At 43.9% G+C, this 20,219-nt stretch overlaps 1 protein-coding gene across 1 annotated transcript in view; it reads left to right on the top strand.

Moving 5' to 3' along the window:
* The window catches only part of LOC148504688 (uncharacterized), an 87,738-nt gene that overhangs the window by 9,649 nt on the left and 57,870 nt on the right, over positions 1-20,219 (top strand). Inside the window, exons 4-6 of the mRNA XM_088448618.1 lie at positions 9,909-10,041; positions 14,192-14,789; positions 17,483-17,624. Of these exons, the coding sequence (XP_088304744.1) occupies positions 9,909-10,041; positions 14,192-14,789; positions 17,483-17,624 (873 nt within the window). The remainder of the gene's footprint in view (positions 1-9,908; positions 10,042-14,191; positions 14,790-17,482; positions 17,625-20,219) is intronic.

Raw genomic sequence — 20,219 nt, 5'->3', positions numbered from 1 at the left:
TTGTAGCAAGCAGTATATTCAACATAAGCATCATGTTGTTAGACAAACTTTAATTTGAAACGATAAGTGGTGTAAAATAAGTTTAAAACAGACCAATGTTAAGCCATGAATATTATGCAACAGGGGCTGGTTAAATTAAAATAATGCATAGATAGATGGCCTTTAATTTCAAATGGTGCTTGTTATAAAATATGTGTATATGATTTATATATATATATATATATATATATATATATATAAATATATATATATATATATCAACTTAATTTATGCTTGTAAAAATATAATGATGATGATAATAAAAATATTAACTTCGCTGCCTAATCTATAAATGATTAATAACTGGTCATGTAAAGTTGTATAGTATGAAATCATTTTGTGTAAATTAGAAAGAAAATGAAAATGCAGAAATAATTGCAACATTTCAGATGTTTAATAATATCTTCAAGTATGCCTTGAAGAAAGATGTGATTAAACATCTGAAACGTTGTGATTATTTCTGCATATTCATCTGTCTTTATTTGAATCTGTGGAGTGCTGCCAATTATCTGGAAATTAGGTTACCTGGTCCCTGGCCTGGCTCACTGGAAGTGCACCCCGGTTGTTGGACTATTTATATGGACCGCAGCTCCCAGGTTGTGTGTAATATATATATATATATATATATATATATATATACACACACACATTGTTATCCAGAATAGGAAGAGGCAGCACACCAAATAATCTTCAGAAAAAATAGATTTATGTAGAAAGCATGTCAATAAAAATCCTGTTACCAGGAGCCAACTGCAGTCACATATTAAAGTGCATTATTATCGTGTTTACAAGCTGCTTGTGTCGCTCTCTGGTACCAGATATAAATAACAATCAACTTTGGTAAATGGACAGCCCGAAGACCGTTTCGGTGCTTAGACACACCATCATCATGAGGCACCTCACTTGACGAGGTGCCCCATGATGATGGTGTGTCTAAGCCCCGAAACGGTCTTCGGGCTGTCCATTTACCAAGGTTGATTGTTATTTATATCTGGTACCAGAGAGCGACACAAGCAGCTTGGATAAGTAAACACGATAATAATGCACTTCAATGCACTTTAATATGTGACTGCAGTTGGCTTCTGGTAACAGGATTTTTATTGACATGCTTTCTACATAAATCTATTTTTTCTGAAGATTATTTGGTGTGCTGCCTCTTCCTATTCTGGATAACAATGTGGTAATATTTTATAATCAAGCACCCAGCATTATATATATTTTGAATTGAGTGTGCAATGCTCCTTTTTCTATCGTATATATATATATATATATATATATATATATATCCATCCCACAGGAGGCACTCTGATCTGGTGAATAAGGTAACACTTAATATGGCATAAAGTGCAACGTTTCAATGCCTTTATTAGCGTTTTTATCTTGGCAAAAATGCTAATAAAGGCATTGAAACGTTGCACCTTATGCCGTATTAAGGGCCTGATTCAGAGCCGTTCGCCATTTGCGGTCGTTCGTTCAAAAACAAGGGGTGGCTATTCAAATGATCCGTTCGCAAATTGCAGTCTGTTCACACCTCTAAGTCTGAACGAGCGAGCAAAACATACGCTCGTTTATTTGTTAAAAACGCCCCCTGGCCGCTCGCACCATACGTCATGTCCGCTATTTATTAGATTAATCGAGTACATCGACCAGCGTATGAACTGCTCGCTATTCTTGTGGTTGGTTTTTGCTACCACAATCTTGCGAGCAGTTCTGGCTATAAAATAACCCAGTGACGTGGTCAATGACGCTGCTGTATTAATTATGCACACCCATAAAACGCCCGTTTTGACCTTTAAGCACGCCTGCGTTCTGATCTCCACTCCCCGTTTTCAAGCACCTTCCCCTGTTACCACCCACATACGCCACATTCTGTCACTCAAAATAGCAGGCATTCGCTATATTGCGAGCACATGAATTTCGGCCGCACTGACTGGTTCGCGCATGCGTATAACGATCCGTACGCATGCGCAGATGTGCGAACATCGCTCGGAACGAGCGTACTGCCGCTAGCGAGTGGCTCTGAATGAGGGCCTAAGTGTTACCTTATTCACCAGACCAGAGTGCCGCCTGTGGGACTTTGTATTTCAGCAATCTTGTTCAGAGGTTGGCCGTGGAGGGCACCTGGCACAGGACCAGCAGTTTCCTCAGAGTGCCGGATCGTGTGTGTGTGTGTGTCTGTGTGTCTGTGTGTATGTATGTATGTATGTATATATATATATATATATATATATATATAAATATATATATACCCGAAAATGAGGTGGCACTAGGAGACTTCTTAATCAAAACTTTAGTGATTTAATAACAGGCTCGCCTACCCTCCCGATTATCGGGTACCACTCCCGGCCCCCCGGGAAGGCAGGCAAGGCTCCCGCAAGCCGCCATCCCTCCCTTATCCCCCACAGTTACTAGCAAAACCCCCGCCGCGGGTGTGCTCGGTGACGCGATTCACGTTGAATCGCGTCATCGTGGCCCCGCCCCCCGCTTTACAATGCCGTTTACTATGGCATTGTGAAGAGGTGGCAAAGCTGCAATCTCGCGGCCACTCCCCCGGCCCACACTGGTCACGCCCCCGCAACAGCATTAACGTGCGGCCATGCCCCCTGCTGTAAGCTGACATTCAGCCCCCTCGTTATTGGGTTCTAGTCTATGTTTGAAAAATATATGTGTTTTTTTTCTTGTTTATGTTTTTCACCATCATGCTACACAGTTTTCACTAGGCGGAAAAGTATCACATGCATGCCCGCTTGTCCCCATATTCAATTGCAAAGGACGCGAATACGGGACCCGGCGAAACTAGAAGCAGCGAAAAAACCTGAGAATTTTTGAGAAATCATCCTTGGCACCCCCTAAAGATGTCCAGACATGAGGGATCACCCGTTTTTGCCTGCTGAAGAGAAGTCGGGTTTTTAAATAGCTGCAGCAGGTGCATAAATGCTGCTTTGAAGCAGGTGATGAAGAATAGCATTTAGGATTTTTTTGGGAAAAATAACTATGCCCATCAAATTTGGGGTACATGAAAATGGATGCAAACATATTTTTAAGTCCCGAAACTGATTTTTAAAAAATCTTCAAAAATGCACCTGCTGCTACTACCCGCAATGAAGAAAACACCTGCATACTTTGGAACCCCTCTGAATTTAATTCCGCTATTTTATAAGTGTTTTCCATATTTATTTTTTTTAACCCCAAAATGAAAGTAAATTCTTTGGGGTGTCCCGATTTTTTTTTTTTATTACTTTTTTTGACACATTTTTTGGGGGAAAATTCCCTTGGGTCCAGGCTAATTTCTTTTAAGCCTACACCCCTAAACCCCAATTCTGCACTTTTTTTCACCACCTATTCTGTGGAGAAAAGTTTTCCCCTATTTTTTACAAAGATTTTTCTCATCGGCGAAATGTCTTTGAAATTGAATATGGGGATAAATGAAATAGGCGAAAATGGCGATAAAAAGTTTTCGCTCCAAATTGAATATGGCCCTTAGACGCTAATGCCTCTGACAGGGTGTGGTTTCTTTTGGTAATACATGTGTAGCATATTATGTTGTCAATTGTAGTGTAGCATGTATAAATATTTATTATTTATAGATCTATTGTATGCATGATGCATTACGTTTTTTTTAGGAAGACAGCTGTGTTAGCAAAATGTAACAATATATAATTTGGATGTGTTGGTTTTGTTTATGATGCATGAATTAGCAGCTGGTTTGTCTTTTGTGAATCAAATGTCTCACTCAATCTATACATCTGATGACTCAGACTTTGTAGTTACCAATAGAGCGCGCTCAATACAATATTTAGCTTTTGGGGGTTTGCTTGAAATTTTGATTCAATTGTTGTTGTGATATTGGAAATAGGGATTGTATGATGCATTTAAAAAATTGGAAGTTATTTATTAATAATCACATATTTTTTCTCTGGATAATGTTATACTATAAATTTTTATGTAATTATATTAGGCAGAGAAATGTCTATCATTCGAATCTAAACATGCTATTTTTACAAGAGCAGTGAAAATTATGTTTAAATGTTTAAGCGTCACCTGCTGTTGGTTTTATATATATATTAGTTTTAAATGCATTATATTAGACATAGATATGTCTACAATTTAAAAACAAGCATGCAATATTTTTACAAGCAAAATTATGTTTTTTATATAATGTATATATATATATATATATATATATATATATATATATATATATATATATATATATACAAGGGCAATGTATTAATCATTTTCTTTCTAATTTACACAAAATGATTTCATAATATACAACTTTACAAAGCCAGTTATTAATCATTTATAGATTAGGCAGCGAAGTTGATATTTTTATTATCATCATCATTATATTTTTACAAGGGTAAATTAAGTTTATATATATATATATATATATATATATATATATAATTTTGCTGATCGGCACTCCATGTCAATATTCCAACAGCCAGGGTGCAACTATCCCAGGAGCCCAATACACCGTGCAGGCATCATAGACAATTTAATACATATTACTAATACTTCTATAACTCTGCTATCGTATGCCTTTACCTGTAATGAAAAATTCAATCTGAATGTGCTCGATATTAAAATGTAATGTGAAATACATGGATTTTATAACAAGCAACATTTGAAATTAAATACATGGCTGCTCATGATTTTTTTCACTTGGCCCCATCCTCCAGAATTCCGCACATGTTTTTCTTGTATGTCCACAATTTCACGTTATCAACAGGACATGGAAAATTATAATGAATCAGAGATATAGACATTCAAATGGGATCTTTAGTGCCATATCCCTGCATTGGATATAAGGCACAATGGGGGAGATGTATTAACTGCCTAAGCCGTATCAGCGCAGCCCTTATGCTCCGCAGGAGGTTTCTGTCCTCCCTGAGCTCGCCTTAGGACATCTGCATTACGGTTTGACAGGTGTACCACCCCAGTCAAACACCCCACATTATGTGCACTGATACCGCTTCTCCCCCATGTATGATTGGGGGGCTGGGCGGTAATGCACCCCTGTCATTATCGGCGCTGTTATCTACAAGATAGGCAGGGCTATGTATGAATGGTCAGTTTGCTTCACCGTTCCATCCACTGCATCGGTCATTATCAACAGCTGCAGCCTGGTGATGCCCTATCCCCACAGCAGGAACAGCACTGTCCCTGCTGCAGGGGCTGCCAGCTCCAGGGCTGCACGTGGGATCTTGCGATGCTTGCGAGATCCCGCATATGCTCAGTGGAGCCAACCGAGACTGAGACACAGCACCTCAGCACTAGGGTGATGTGCTGTGTACTCAGGCAGGGAACACCAGTGGAGGGAATTATCACTCCCCGGCTCTGGCCGCTGAGATGTTAATACATTTCATCGTTGGTGCTTCCTGCTTCGCCTCAGTAAAGAGGCGAAGCAGGAGGCGTCATATCTTCCCCAATGATCCCTATGGCTACATGCATTTTCTGAAAAGTATCAGTGTGTTTTCCTTAACACATAGATCTTACTAACTGCTTTGGGACTCATTTACATTTGGATGTAAGTCAGTGTTATGACACGCCAAGACCATCGCGACCATCGGGCTTGCGACGAGACCCTTACGGTAGGGTCTCGTTGCCGCAAGCCCTGGAGTGCTTTTGGCTCTATCAGAGTCAAAAGCACTCCCACTGACATCACTTGTGATGTCAGTGGGGCCGGCCCCAGACGGTAGGCGTTCCCACGCCTCCGTCTGGGCAGCCACGCCCCCGGCACGCCCACCAAAGGGGCGTGCTGTCAATCACCATCGACAGCACTCCCCCTTTGGTGCGAGACCCATAACGACGGCTTGGTCGTCATTATTCAGGTCTCACGCATGCGCACGATGGCGCCGCCTCCGTTGTGCGTATGCGCACTTGGCCAACATCGACCCACTTGCGAGCGCTCAGCGCTCGCGAGCGGGTCTGAATTAGGCCCACAGTTCTTATATATAGGAAAAGAAGAATTTATACATTCTTTTCTTTAATGAAAGGGTAATACCAGCTACTTAGCAAACATTATTGGGCCAAAATATTACAGACTTGCATACATTAAACAGATCTAACAATTACTAATATAAGTCTTTTATTTTATATTATACTTTCATTTAAGAGAGTATTTGAAACTTTATAAATCCTTACTAATGTAAAACCACAGGAAGACTATTTATCTATAGCAATAGCTGTGTTTCAATCTTGAAAACCACAGATAATAACAAAAAAGTTCAATTTGTAACCTTGTTTCACTTTGATTGGTAGTTTAGCAGCACAAAATAGCTGTTCTTTAAATATAGTGGAATAGAGGATTCTTATGTATCAATTTGTGTTCCAACAGCACAGAGAACACCTGTTGATTCTAATAACACCGTTGTACAGCTGTCTGCATTTAATTAGAACTACAAATACAGACGGTTATAGGCCCCAATACATCAGAGATTGATTGCAGCAATCGTGCAATTTGCAATCGATTGTGTATAAAAATCTTTCCCTTTTTCAATCGATTGTGGCAATTCTGCAATCTGCAATCGATTGAAAAAGGAAAAGATTCTTATACACAATCGATTGCAAATTGCACGATTGCTGCAATCAATCTCTGATGTATGGGGGCCTTATATCTTTATGCAGCAGTTTAAGTCCCAACAGGCAGAAAAAATCTCCAGCTGATTCCAATAATATTATGACGACAAGTTGTCTGCACAGCTCCCCACATTCAATTATAACAGTCTTTTAGACAGACTTCAATGAAAAAAGTCACAGTAAAAACTGGAAACTGCTACAAGCAGTACAACCCGAATCTCTAGTATTCGTAAATAAAAAGTGCTTGCATGTCTTAAATAAAATTAATCATGGCCATGACAAAATATGTATATAATTTACTACATCCTCTTACTGGTAATTTAGAAGGTTCTCTCTCCCTTCTCCTTATTGTTGGCTTTGTATCCTCCATATGTTATACAACCATCTCCGGATTTTTAACAGCCAGATCACCAGAAAAGACAGCGGATACCAGGGACGTGTATAAAACCAGCTGGTCTTTTCAATAGCAATAAAACACATTTCTCTGCCTCTGCCCAATGTCGGCGGCTTCCTCAGTAAGCGTGTCCATTATGTCCTCTGATCAGTCTTTTTATTTGTGCCGTCTCAGCCAGCACATGTGCATACATGGTGCTGTTCAGGCCTATTTATCATTTGTCTATGCAGGTTCAACAATTACATTAGTAATGCGCAGACATTGTGCTGTTCAAGCCTTTTAGTTATTAAGTTTATCTGTGCAGGTTCAACAGTTATATTAATAATATCAGTCCAGAAATTTCCTTAAAAACTCTTCACCTTTTTTTTAGTAGGTGATAGATGATTATTTATAAGGTTCCATTTTTTCAAATTTTTCTTTTTATAAGGTCCTCCTCATGTCTTATTGAAAGTGCAATGTCTAGGAAATTAATATCTGTAAAATTTTGTAATAAGAATAGATAGTGTATCGATGTGAGGTCTTTTTGTCTATATTTCACAATTTTATCTCACGTCAAGCTTTGATACATATGCCCCTTAAACTGCTGCATAAAGACATAACAGTCTGTTTCTTTAGCTCTAATTAAATGCAGACAGCTGTACTACAGCATTATTAGAAGCAACAGGAGTTTTCTGTGCTGTTGGAACACAAATTGATATACAAGAATCCACTATTCCACTATATTTAAAGAACAGCTATTTTGTGCTTCTAAAATACCAATCTGTCACAATTGGTGTCTGAGAGTTACCTGACTCAGGTGTTGAACTGGATTCAGCAGAGACTGGCTTGACTGGAACCATAGATGAGGTAAATAGCTCTATTTGCATAAGAATTGTGTGGCAGTGAGAACTGCCTTTGACGATAAATGACAGGAACAGGAACCAGTAGAAAACTTGGAGGAACCAGACTGGGACCGGCAGGAAGACTTGCTGAACTGGATGGGGTACCGGTAGGTGGGCTTGCAGAATTGGACTGAGAACCAATAGATAACTTGGAGGAACCGGACTGGGACCGGCAGGAAGGCTTGCTGAGCTGGACGGAATACCTGTAGGCAGGCTTGCAGAATTGGACTTCTGGATGAGTGTAGAAGAGCGACTGATAGTAAACGATAGTACAGGAAATGCTAATGCGGCTATGAAGCTGAATGGAGACTGATGACAGCACGGGCTGATTGGTGTGGCAATGAAGCCGAAATGGAGACTGATGACAGCACAGGCTGCATGGTGCAGCTGGGAAGCTGTATGAAGAATGGTGGTAGCACAGGAGCTACTTGGTGCGACTGGGAAGCCATCAGCAGGATTACTAGATGAACTGGTCTGGGAACCAGCAGGAGTTCTGGATACACCAGGTATAGCTGTTAGCAGGATTACTAGATGAACTGGTCTGGGAACCAGCAGGATTTCTGGATATGCCAGGTATAGCTGTTAGCAGGATTACTAGATGATCTGGTCTGGAAACCAGCAGGATTTGCACCAGGGGTTGCTGCCAGCAGGAGCCTGGGATACATGTACACAGAGAGACAGATATAGCACAATCTGTACACCACAGGAAGTAACAAGATGTTCAGGCCCAGAATGCTATCAGAGGATGTATATACCCTGGGTCTGGCAGGAATTGGTGGATACTGTCAGGTGGTCTGGTAGTAGCACTCTGAGTGGTGGAGGGCACAACATGCATAGGGGGCAATCAACTCTGCAGTACTGAGAGTCAGAACTACACCTGCAATTTCAATCAAGGCTAGCAGTGTTCACAGACAGAGGAGGGCCCAGGTGAATAATCACTGTGGAAAGGAGAGCACTGTCCAAATGCATACACAGAAGTGTTAAAGCCAGTATAATTTAGAGCAGATTTCCCAGGCGAATTGCACACACAGATCCACGGAGCAGCTGGCAGAGGTAAGTCTCAAGGCAAAAGGTAAAAACTAGCCAGGGTTGTGACACCAATCAATGTGAAACAAGGTTGCAAATTTAACTTTTTTGTTATCATCTGTGGTTTTCAAGATTGAAACACAGCTATTGCTATAGAAAAATAGTCATCCTGTGGTTTTACATTAGTAAGGATTTTTAAAGTTTCAAGTACTATCTTAAATGAAGGTATAATATAAAATAAGACTTATATTATTAATTTTTAGATCTGTTTAATGTATGCAAGTCTGAAATATTTTGGCCCAATAATGTTTGCCAAGTAGCTGGTATTACCCTTTCATTAAAGAAAGGAACTAATAAATTCTTATTTTCCTATATATAAGAACTGTGTGCTAGCGCTTTCTATTTTTCTTTTTTGTTAGTCTTTATTCAAGAGGGCTGAGTAATTCCTTTATTTTTTGGAAGCAGCAGGCAAATCAGTTATACAACAAGTAGTTTAATTGCAGCCGATAAATTACAATTCTATTCCGTATTTAGGTGCCTATTTATCAAAAGAAATTTGCCGGATATCTCCCGAAAACATCCGTATGGCATAGTGCATCTGCGGATGTGTACAGATGATATGTCTGGTCAGTTATGCAGCACAGTTAATGCTATTATATCTTGCAGATATATCAATGCATCTGGCTTTCTGCATGGCCGACCTGCTGACCAATGAAGTCACTACCGGCCAGACATGTCAGGTGGCGTATTGGTGTGTGTGTATGCACAACATCATTTGTGCATACCACTTACCAGATCATTGGATCTGTCAGCCCATCGCACAGGCGGCCTAATCCATCGCTCAGGTGTGTACCCAGCATTATATACTCCAATGACAATCGCAGCTGTGATTGGTTTACGTCTGACCATCACATGCTTCTTTGCATTTTAAATAACCAGGTTGTAAACTAATAATTTTTATACAACTGTTTTTTTATTTCAAGGATTCCTCAGAATTGTGCAACCACCATTAACTTACTGGCACACGACCCTGACGGAGACTCTGTGCGGTGCCGATATGGATATAATTATTATGAAGAATGTGCTGGTTGCTATACAGTTTTTGAAATAGATGAAGTAAGTTTTTGGATCACATGTTGACCTTCCCTGGGAAGGGCCTGATTCAGCATAGATCGCTAATGCGATTGCAGATACGATTCCGCACGATATGCTGCAAAAATATGCTAATGAACGCAATTGCAGAGTCATCGCACAGCCAACATAGAGACATCGGTAACATCGAATACCATTGGCCCGTCACGCACAATCACAGCAGGTCTGACCTACCGCAGAAACTGTAAGGGGTCTATTTACTAAGCAGTGTTAGGAGACAGAGTGAAAAGTGATAAGAAAGTGATAAGGTGCCAGCCAATCAGCTCCCAACTGTCATTTTTCAAACACAGCCTGTGAGATGACAGTTGGGAGCTGATTGGCTGGCTCTTTATCACTTTCTTATCACTTTTCACTCTGTGCCTGATTCAGACCCAGTCGCAAGCGCTGAGCGCTCCCAACCGGGTCAATGGTGGCCCAGAGCGCATGCGCACAACGGAGCCGGCTACGTCGTGCGCATGCGCGAGACCCGATAGCGACGGGCAATCTGTCGCTCCGGGTCTCGTACCAAAGGGGGCGTGCTGTCGATGTCGAGTGACAGCACGCCCCCTTTGGTGGGTGGGCCAGGGGGGTGGCTGCCCAGACGGCGGCGTTCCAATGAGAACGCCTACCGTCTGGTGGCGGCCCCACTGACATCACAAGTAATGTCAGTGGGAGAGCTTTCGGCTCAGTTTGAGCCGAAAGCTCTCTGGGATTTGCGGCAATGAGACCCTACCACAAGGGTCTCGTCGCAAGCCCGAAGATCACGATGGTCTTGACCATCGCGACCATCTTCCTGGCCGCTCGCTATAGCTGTGGGTGGTCAAAAAAAGCCCGGCCCTGATTCAGAGCGAGCGCTCTGTCAGAGCGGCCGGCTCTGAAACAGGGCCTCTGTCTCCTAACACTGCTTAGTAAATAGACCTCTAAGTCTTATTGCACGCAGTGAGTACTCAGGCTGCGTATGCTGTCTCAGTGCCTAATTTATGCACGCCCATGCAACGGCGTTCAAACGGACAGACATGCCCACGTTTCTCCGACCATACCCCCGTCATCACCCCCAAACACTCACAGCCTGTCACTCCCTCTGCAATAGATTTTGTTCTGCTTGAGTGACCGCAAAGTGTGCACCATCAATCAATCTGTGTACGCTGTTGCATTTGCGATCCATGCTGAAATGGGTCCACAGCCTTTAAAACATAGTGACGCCATCACTCTAAAGTTGCTGTTTCCTTTTACTTAAACCAATAAGTATTTGAATGTGGCCTATAGTATTTCAGTAGTAGGTCATGTGATATACTTTTCAGCTAGTGTGTTATATCAGTTATATGAGCCATTATTACATACTACATACATATTACTGAAGTCTCAGATTCTAATCCCACATTCATAAATAAACATAATGAATTGACTTCATTAACATTTTCTCCCTATTCTGTGGCTCTGTTCCTGTATATTTCAGCTCTTTAATCAGTGTTATATAGGTAGAAAAGTCCCTGGTGGCCCTGCAACTGCAACATTTATCACGCTGTCGCTGAGTGACAGCAGCAGGATGGACCTTGCCCAAGTGCACAATTCAAGATTAGATGTGAGAGAGAAATACAGCCCTCACATCAAGTCAGTAGCGGAACTTTTAAGTGGTGGGCCCAGGTGCAAATATCTTTGTGCCCCTCCTCCGCCCCACCCCAAGTTCACAGTATGCCATAACGCAGTGGATGACAGGGAGAGGCAGCAGGTGACAGGGAGAGGCAGAAAGTGACATGGAGAGGGTGACAGGGACAGGCAGAGGGTGACAGGGAGTGGGTGAGTGGGAGAGGCAGAAGGTGACTGGGAGAGGCAGAGGGAGATGGATAGAGGGTGACAGGGACAGGCAGAGGGTGACAGGGAGAGGTAAAAGGTGAGATGGAGAGGCAGAGGGAGAAGGATAGAGGGTGACAGGGAGAGGCAGAGGGTGAAAGGGAGTGGGTGACTGGGAGAGGCAAAGGGTGACTGGGAGAGGCACAGGGTGACAGGGAGAGGCAGAGGGTGACTGGGAGAGGCAGAGGGTGAAAGGGAGTGGGTGACTGGGAGAGGCAGAGGATGACAGAGAGAGGCAGATGGTGACTGGGAGAGGCAGAGGGTGATTGGAGATGCAGTGGGTGACTGGAGTAGAGGGTGACAGGTAGAGGTAAAGGGTAATAGGGAGAGGCAGAGGGTAACAAACAGTGGGTATCAGGAAGCAGTGGGTGACAGGGAGTGGCAGAGGGTGACTGCAGAGGCAGAGGGTGACAGGGAGTAGCAGTGGGTGGCAGGGAGAGGCAGATGGTGAAAGGGAGAGGGTGACAAGCAGCGGGTGAAAGAGAGTAGCAGTGGGTGACTGGAGTAGAGGGTGAGAGGTAGAGGTAAAGGGTGATAGGGAGAAGCAGAGGGTAACAAACAGTGGGTATCAGGAAGCAGTGGGTGACAGGGAGTGGCAGAGGGTGACAGGAAGTAGCAGTGGGTGGCAGGGAGTAGCAGATGGTGACAGGGAGAGGGTGACAAGCAGAGGGTGAAAGGGAGTAGCAATGGGTGACAGGGAGAGGGTGACAGGGTGGGCCACTGCTCGGAGAAGGACCCACTATACACGTGCCCCCTTGGGCATTAATAAGCCCCTAGTTTATATCTCCCAATATTGTGTCAGTGGTAGTAGTAGTAATCAGGATAATACCTAGCACCTACTCAGGAGACAGATGAGCAATCAGGTTTACCATTCCCCCATCCCCCCTTTTTCTCTTTCCATTTCCTCCTCTCTACTCAATCTCTGCTACAGAACAATTGTTCTTTTCCTACGTTCATTTACTGTATATTGTGGATTATATATTTACATTTCATTACTGTTTCTATGGGCTTGATTGCATTTGCTATCTTTTCTAATTTCTATGGGTTTTGTGCTTTTTAAAGTTAAAGTCCAACAACAAGCCCGCTCTTTGGTCATAACCTCTGGTTTGGCTCTCTTTCTTTTTACTTTGTTTGTTCAAATGTGACCCTGGTCAGTTGCCTTGTTGTTGTTAAAAATAAAAAAATAAAAAAAATAAAAAAGTGAGCAGACAGTGGGTGGATAGTAAATCCACATGTAATACAGAGGGGTAGTTGCAGCACCGTATCTGGACGGCAGTGTGATCTGTGTAGCACTGCCGCCCCTTTCGTTTCCACCCCGCCCCCCTCCTCCCCTTGAGCGCTTACCTTTCCATCCAGGGGGTGGAGGGCGGTAGGGAGCCTTCGCCGGCATTCTTGCTGCGCCGCGCTCCACTGCAGGAGGTCTCTTCCTGCAGACCTCTGGAGCCGGGAAGTGTGTGGCCGGTGACCCTGGAGACTTCCGCCCTGTGCGGAGGCACCGGCCGCACCACCCTCTTTACGGCCCTGGGTAGATGTATTAAGCCTTGGAGAGAGAGAGAGAGATTAAGTGGAAAGAGATAAAATACCAACCAATCAGCTCCTAACTGTCACTTTACAGGCTGAGTTTGAAAAATGACAGGAGCTGATTGGTTGGCACTTTATCTCTCTCCATTTTATCTCTCTCCAAGGCTTAGTACATCTATCCCCCCTCCCCCGATCCCAAATGGGATGCAGTCATAAGGTCGACATTCACAATGTTGACACCACAATGTCGACCTGTGAAATACTGACATTGTTAGAATGTCGACATTATGGTCAGGCTGCGGGATAGTTGGATTAGGGTTAGGCACTAGGGAGAAGTTAAGGTTTGGGATAGGGGAGGAACACTTACTGGAACCGCCGCTCTGTCAGAGGTCTGCGCTGGAACTGCTCCACATGTGACCACCAGGACCCCGGAGACACCAGTGGAGACACCTCTACCACCGGGAGCAGGTTACTAGGAATGGTCTATTCACACTTCAGTAAACAATTGCAAGTTGGCAGAAAAATCACCAGGTACCCATGACCTTTGCCAAATCTGATGAATGGAGAGAGTCTTGTCTCCAATGCATAGTCTTTCGTTAATGCAGTAACACTAAGTAGCATCATAAAATACTTAAAATAAAAAATGATATATTCTCTCTAATAAAATTAAATGCAAAATCAATTCCATTTATTGATAAAATTGTATTTTCATTGTAGATATACCCATAAATCGGTAACAGTCTGTATATAATTCTCATTCTAGAGCCGCTGTACTTTGTCTGTTCCATCATGGATGGGCACTGGCTCCTATGTGCTGGAGTTGATTTTGGAAGACTTTCCAAAGAAAATCATTCGGCTTACATACAACGATGGGACAATTCATTACAGATATCCAACATATAACCGTAATAGACGCGAGGTACCAAAGAAATCTCAAAAGTATTACTGGGATGGGGCCACGGCCACATCTGACACGTGGGTGTCTGAATACCAAACTGAAGTATGGACTTCTGATCTTGAAGCAACTGATATTACAAAAACTCTTCATACTTCAGATAAGACCACCACAGCGATCACTGTAGAGGAGGCCACTAATGCAGAAACAACCTATGCGACGGAGCGTTTCACAGATACTCCTACAGAAAGCGCCCGAGACACTGTTCCAGAGCCAGAGACTGCCCCTACTCAACACGTTGCAGACCTTACCACGGCTAAACTTGTAGAAGCATCTACTGAACGGATATTCACAGAGGCTGTAACGTTCCCTTATAAATCAACAGAAATTGATCTTTACCAAACTTCTATTCAATCAATCAATACGGATTCCCTGAGCAAAATCTCTCTGCAGTTTTTAGTGGAAGGTGAGTGTAGTATAACCGCCAACTGTATAGTTTTTGTTTTATAGTTTCTTTTATCTAGCAGAGTATATAAAATCTGCCACCACCAGTGAGCCAGTTGACTGTACTGACAGTGACTGCCCATTGGAAGCGCCACCTGCCAGTCACACACAGGACAGGCAGTCCCAAGGGGAGGTGTTTTCTCCCCCTGGGACTGCCAGTCCGGGCTGCGATTAGCAGAGACCAGCTTCCAGTGAGAAGACACTTTTCTGCCTTTCTGGCAGCCCTACCCGGCTTCTAGAGGCTGTAGTCCCCCTCATCCAAGAAGGTAGGGGGAGGGGGGGGGGGTGGTGTGTGTGTGTGTGTGTGTGTGTGTGTGTGTGTGTGTGTGTGTGTGTGTGTTATATACATATACCCCATAGGGTTCTATGGGGGATGCAATGCTGCTAGATTTACCAAGCTCCGGAATGCAAATGCCACGATTGCGTGGGGGTGGGGTCAGCGGGTGCTGCGATCACGGGGAAGGGGGTTGTGGGGGTGAAATTAGTGAGGCGGACACTAATTTCTGAAGCAGCGCTGCCGGACTGACCCATCATCGATCCTCCGGCTCTGCAGCTGACAGGGATCCCAGGCTGGCAGGAGCAACCCTGGCCCCGAAAGCCATTATGACAGTGAGGAGGTAGGTGAACACTAGCAGCCAGTGTCCTGTCCGCCTATTAATCGTTCAGTTGGGGGAAAAGTTTGATTAGCCGGGAAAAAATTAAACATGTTTGATTTTCCCAACAAGTTGGTCAAACCGCTTTTGGCCGTTTTTCATCTGATTATCGTTTGCTCACACACACTGCCAGTTTATCATTCCATTCAGCCAACTAGTTAGCTGGTTGGAATGATACCATTCAGGTGCATGGCTAGCTTAAATGTTTGCAGCGCTGATTATTCATTGAGATGCCATCGTTTCTCTTCTACTACCCATAAATCCATTATCTGCCACCTTCCACCCCAATGTAGCACAACTGTATTACAAACAGAAACATTGTCTCAGAAGAAATCCCAACAATGACATCTGCTTGCAGTTATAGGGAACTGCACTTTAAATGTTTGCGTACAAGTTTTGAATGATGCAGCTCCCAGCCTTCTTTAATCTTTATTCCAATATTTTGATTCTCAATCATATCCTTTTGAATGTGTTTTCAGGTCATTTCAGTTATGACTGCTAAAGTTAATGCAGTATGGTGTATGCCAAATGGTTTTGTCAGGACGCAGCCTGGGGTCGACCGTTACTCAAGTCTGTGATGGCATCTTCGGGCTCCTAAGAGTCCGGACGTCAGTCATGGAGACAGGTAGTGGCTGAGTATTCTGCCCAGGGACTGATAGAGTTTTCATGTGTGCATCCTGGTTGCTGCAGTTGTAGTCCTGGGCACCGCCATGTTGGTTCATGCCATCTGATCAGTATCCTCCTATGGTAGTTCTGCGGTCGGTCAGCTGATGTCTCTGGCCAATGACCAGCTACCAAGGGGTATTCTGTATGTATGTACAACTTCGATCCTATAGTGGTTTCTACTGTGACTGCGTCCCAGGCTCCACAGTGTTCCTTCCCAGTGAACCCTCCTTGTGACTACCACTGCTGTACAGCTATTCGTTCCAAGTGTTGACTACCACAGCTGTTCAGCGTTTCATACCAAGTGCTGACTACCAATGATTCCCAGTGTTTCATATCAAGTGCTGGCTACCATCACCACTCAGCATCTCATACCAACTATCTATCACCAACGATTCTCAGTGCCTCATTCCAAGTGCTGACTACCATTGATTCTCAGTGTTTCATACTAAGTACAGACTACCATAGATTCTCAGTGTTTCATATCAAGTTCTGGCTACCATTGCCACTCAGCATCTTATACCAACTATCTATTACCATCGCCACTCAGCATCTCATATACACTATCGATTCTCAGTAGCTCATTCCAAGTGCTGACTACCATTGTCACTCAGCATCTCATACCAACTATCGATCACCATCGTCAGTCAGCGTCTCATACCAAGTCCTCATTACCATCGCTATTCAGCATCCCATACCAGGTGCTGATTACCAGTGCAACTCACATATCAGTCTTTGGAGCATCATCCTTCCTCATCAGTGCATATATATTCCTCCCATATCTATCACTGTGTTTTCTCCAAGTACCTGTCTCAGGGGCCGGGACACCCACATCCCGCTTAGAGGGGTCAATGGTGAATACCATCGAGTGGACTAGACTCCCTGGGGTAGGTCTCGCCAACACCTGGGAGAGACGTATGAAGAGGACATGTATATATTGCCTTCCCGTTTCCACTTATCCGCTACCCTTAGCTCACCGGCCCAAGTTCCAGCAGTTGTAGCCTATATACATCCGGGCGTGACAGGTTTATGATAATCCAATAAAGAACAAAGTACTTGCGCTTATATGCGCCCTCCAGGGTATTTTCGTACCCTGAACAAAGATTTACTTAGTTCAATTTTATACAATGTCCTGAGGTCCTCACACTTCACTTGTCAAGATGAGATGTACTTACTTTAAATGGGCAAATATTCCTTATAGCCCTGACAGTGTGTGATTTGAGCTCTCTTCTTTTGCGCAGTATAATCTGCTGAATGTAACCAGTAACTGAATGAGAGTATAGCCTATGCATACACTATCAGTTGTATCATTTGTGTTTCTTGTCTTTATTTTTTAAAGTTACCGGCCCAACTCCCTCCTGCGCATTTGGAGACTATATACCAAGATTCATTTCACCCACTCCAAGACAAGGGGAAATACTGGTGACCAATGCTGAAAGTGTATTCCAGCTCCACCTGTCAGCACATGCAGCGTATGAAAGGTACATCATTCATATCACCATTCAAATCTAGAGGAATGTTCAATTACTGCAGCTTACATTTAAACATTTACTGGTAAACCTGGGTGAGATGTCATCTGATGGCATTGCTAGGTAGTGCCATATTAATATTTATGGGGTCCAAGGCAAATAGCACCCTAAGAGTAGGGAATTCCAGGATACATCCATAAAGGCTTGCAGTTCATGTTGGGGAGTACAATATCTTACAGTTTAGGGCAGAAGTCATCCCTAATGAGAGACCACTTAGGGTGGTTAATACAGGGGTAGCTACCCCCCCCCCCAATTCTGTACCTGTTACAGTTATATGGCTAGTACAGTAATCTCCATATTATCTGCCTTTTGCATAATTTCCTCTGTTTTAGCCATGTTTAGATCCTTCCTGTGATGAGGTGGGGTGTAAGGACCTTAAAATAAGGATTTTGTCTGCTTCAGAGCACTTCTCATCCAAACTGTGTTTAACACTGCTTGATTTTATCATGTTCACCACACACATATTTTGTTTTTGTACCATTATTAAATGTTGCCAGGTGGCGTTATAGACATTGCACCCATTGTGTAAACATGACTTTAGTTTGTGCACTGTAACATATATCTCACTTTAGCGGACATGCTGGAGTCACACACTGCCCTAAGCCTGCAATTGAGCTGATAACTAGGGGAGGTATCTGGGCTGCCTCTGATAAGTGAGAGGGGTTTAAAAAAATGCAGATGCAGTGTAGCAGGGTCTCTATCCAGGCTAGTGCTGACCTGTTAACTTGTTACGGCTCTGGTTGAACTAACAGCAGGACAGCAGTAGTTGGCAGCAAGTGGATTGTGTATCCACCAAAAGTGGAAAGACCTTGATCTCAGACCCCACTTCATGGGTAGAGGGGTGAAGAGTGTGACTCAACAGGGTATGGCATAAGAGATCAACAGGTATTTTGTTTTTTTTCAACATTTAAGGTTACTGTTGCGGTTAGGCACTTGGAGGAGGGTTAGAGTTAGGCACTAGGGGGGTGGGGATAGGAGTAGGCTTAAAATACAAAACAAAATGACTATTTTTGTGTAAACCATTTGTCTCTGTCGACCTTTTGACCCTGTTGATCAGTCGGTGTCGACCTATACATCGTCAAATTTTTTTACTGTCGACCTGTCATCTGGATACCGTCTCAACTGGGATTGCACATTGACGTGACTTGTGCAAAAACTGTAGGGAAATTACATTCTGGTGACCCTCTGGTATTGCCGCATTTGTGATATAATTGTATAATTGTGTACTTTCCACGATTTTGTATAATAAAATGGTGTGTCTGAGAAGTTTGTGGTAAGATTCAGGGCTGTAGAGGGTGGGGGCGTTGCCTAATTGTGATGTGTGGCACCGCCCCCTTAGAGGGAAAACCCTTTTTGCAGTGCTGTGAAGTGGCGCTGCGCGCTGGGGAGGGGGCACTGTGAGCCCCTCAATCCAGTGCAAATCCGTGGGGGTGCAATTCGTGTGATTTCTCCCCCCACAGGCAGGGGAGACTGCTGCTGCTGCTCAGCAGCAGTGAGCAGTCTCCCACTGCAGCCTGGCACACAGCAGCGTGTGCTGGGCTGCTGACAGGTAAGTGGGGGGGGACAGCTTGGAACCCGGGCCCCCACCGGACACCTCCAGCAAGCTTGGGCCTGGCACCCATGGGTAGATTATACTAGTTTAGCAACATTCGCTGCAGCTTCTAAAGCCGGAAGGCCAATCCTAAATGTATCTAGTGTAAACAGCCTTTCAAAGAGATATTTATGTAGGTCAGGTTCACCAAGGAAGAAAGGCTATCTCTGAACATAGGGCCTGATTCAGTTGCGTGCACTGCTGAGTCCCAATTATTGAGAATCTGCATGTGCACAGGACCTGTTCTGTGTATGTGCAGAATGGGTGCTGAGTGATTGCATGCAGGGCACCCTTATGGCTCTGCCTGATTTACGGGCACAAGCGTTTACGGGACAGTGCAGGGGTGTATCTGCCCCGTTTTCCAGGAGTGGCAAGGCCAAGATCTACATGGATGCAGATTCCTGGCCTCGCATGCTGGCCAGCCTTCGTAAGCTGAGGCCTACTCAGCTGGCTGGCACCGTCCAACATCGTGACCCATTGTTGCTGCTGCAAGAATTGTGGATAGTCTTTGCAACAAAGTACCAAGGAAAAGAGCAATAGAAAATCATGAAGAGGGTGCATCACCCAAACACAAATACCAACTGTCATATCCAGTAGTATCCTCTTTTGTAGACCACTTCTCTGTATATTTTCACCAATTAGTGATATCAACTATTAAAAACCTAAGTCCTGCCGCTGTTTTCTTCCAGTCGTAAGAGGAATCATTTGCTCAGTGTGGAATATACTGTCAGGTGCATAAATATTGGGACATTGGGCCTGATTCAGACCCACTCGCGAGCGGCTGTCCGCTCGCAAGTGGGTCGATGTTATGCACTGAGCATGCGCACGACGGAGGGAGCTCCGTCGTGCGCATGCGTCAGACGCGACGAGCGAAGGAAAGTCCTTCGCTCGTTGTGTCCGATCAAAGGGGGCGTGCTGTCAATGTTGATTGACAGCACGCCCCCTTTGGTGGGCAT

The sequence above is a fragment of the Taudactylus pleione genome, unplaced genomic scaffold, assembly GCF_031769625.1.
Source record: "Taudactylus pleione unplaced genomic scaffold, aTauple2 ptg000462l, whole genome shotgun sequence".
In the NCBI taxonomy this organism is placed as follows: Eukaryota; Metazoa; Chordata; class Amphibia; order Anura; family Myobatrachidae; genus Taudactylus; species Taudactylus pleione.
The sequence above is the reverse complement of the archived record's forward strand: the minus strand, read 5'-3'. Positions and strand labels throughout refer to the sequence as shown.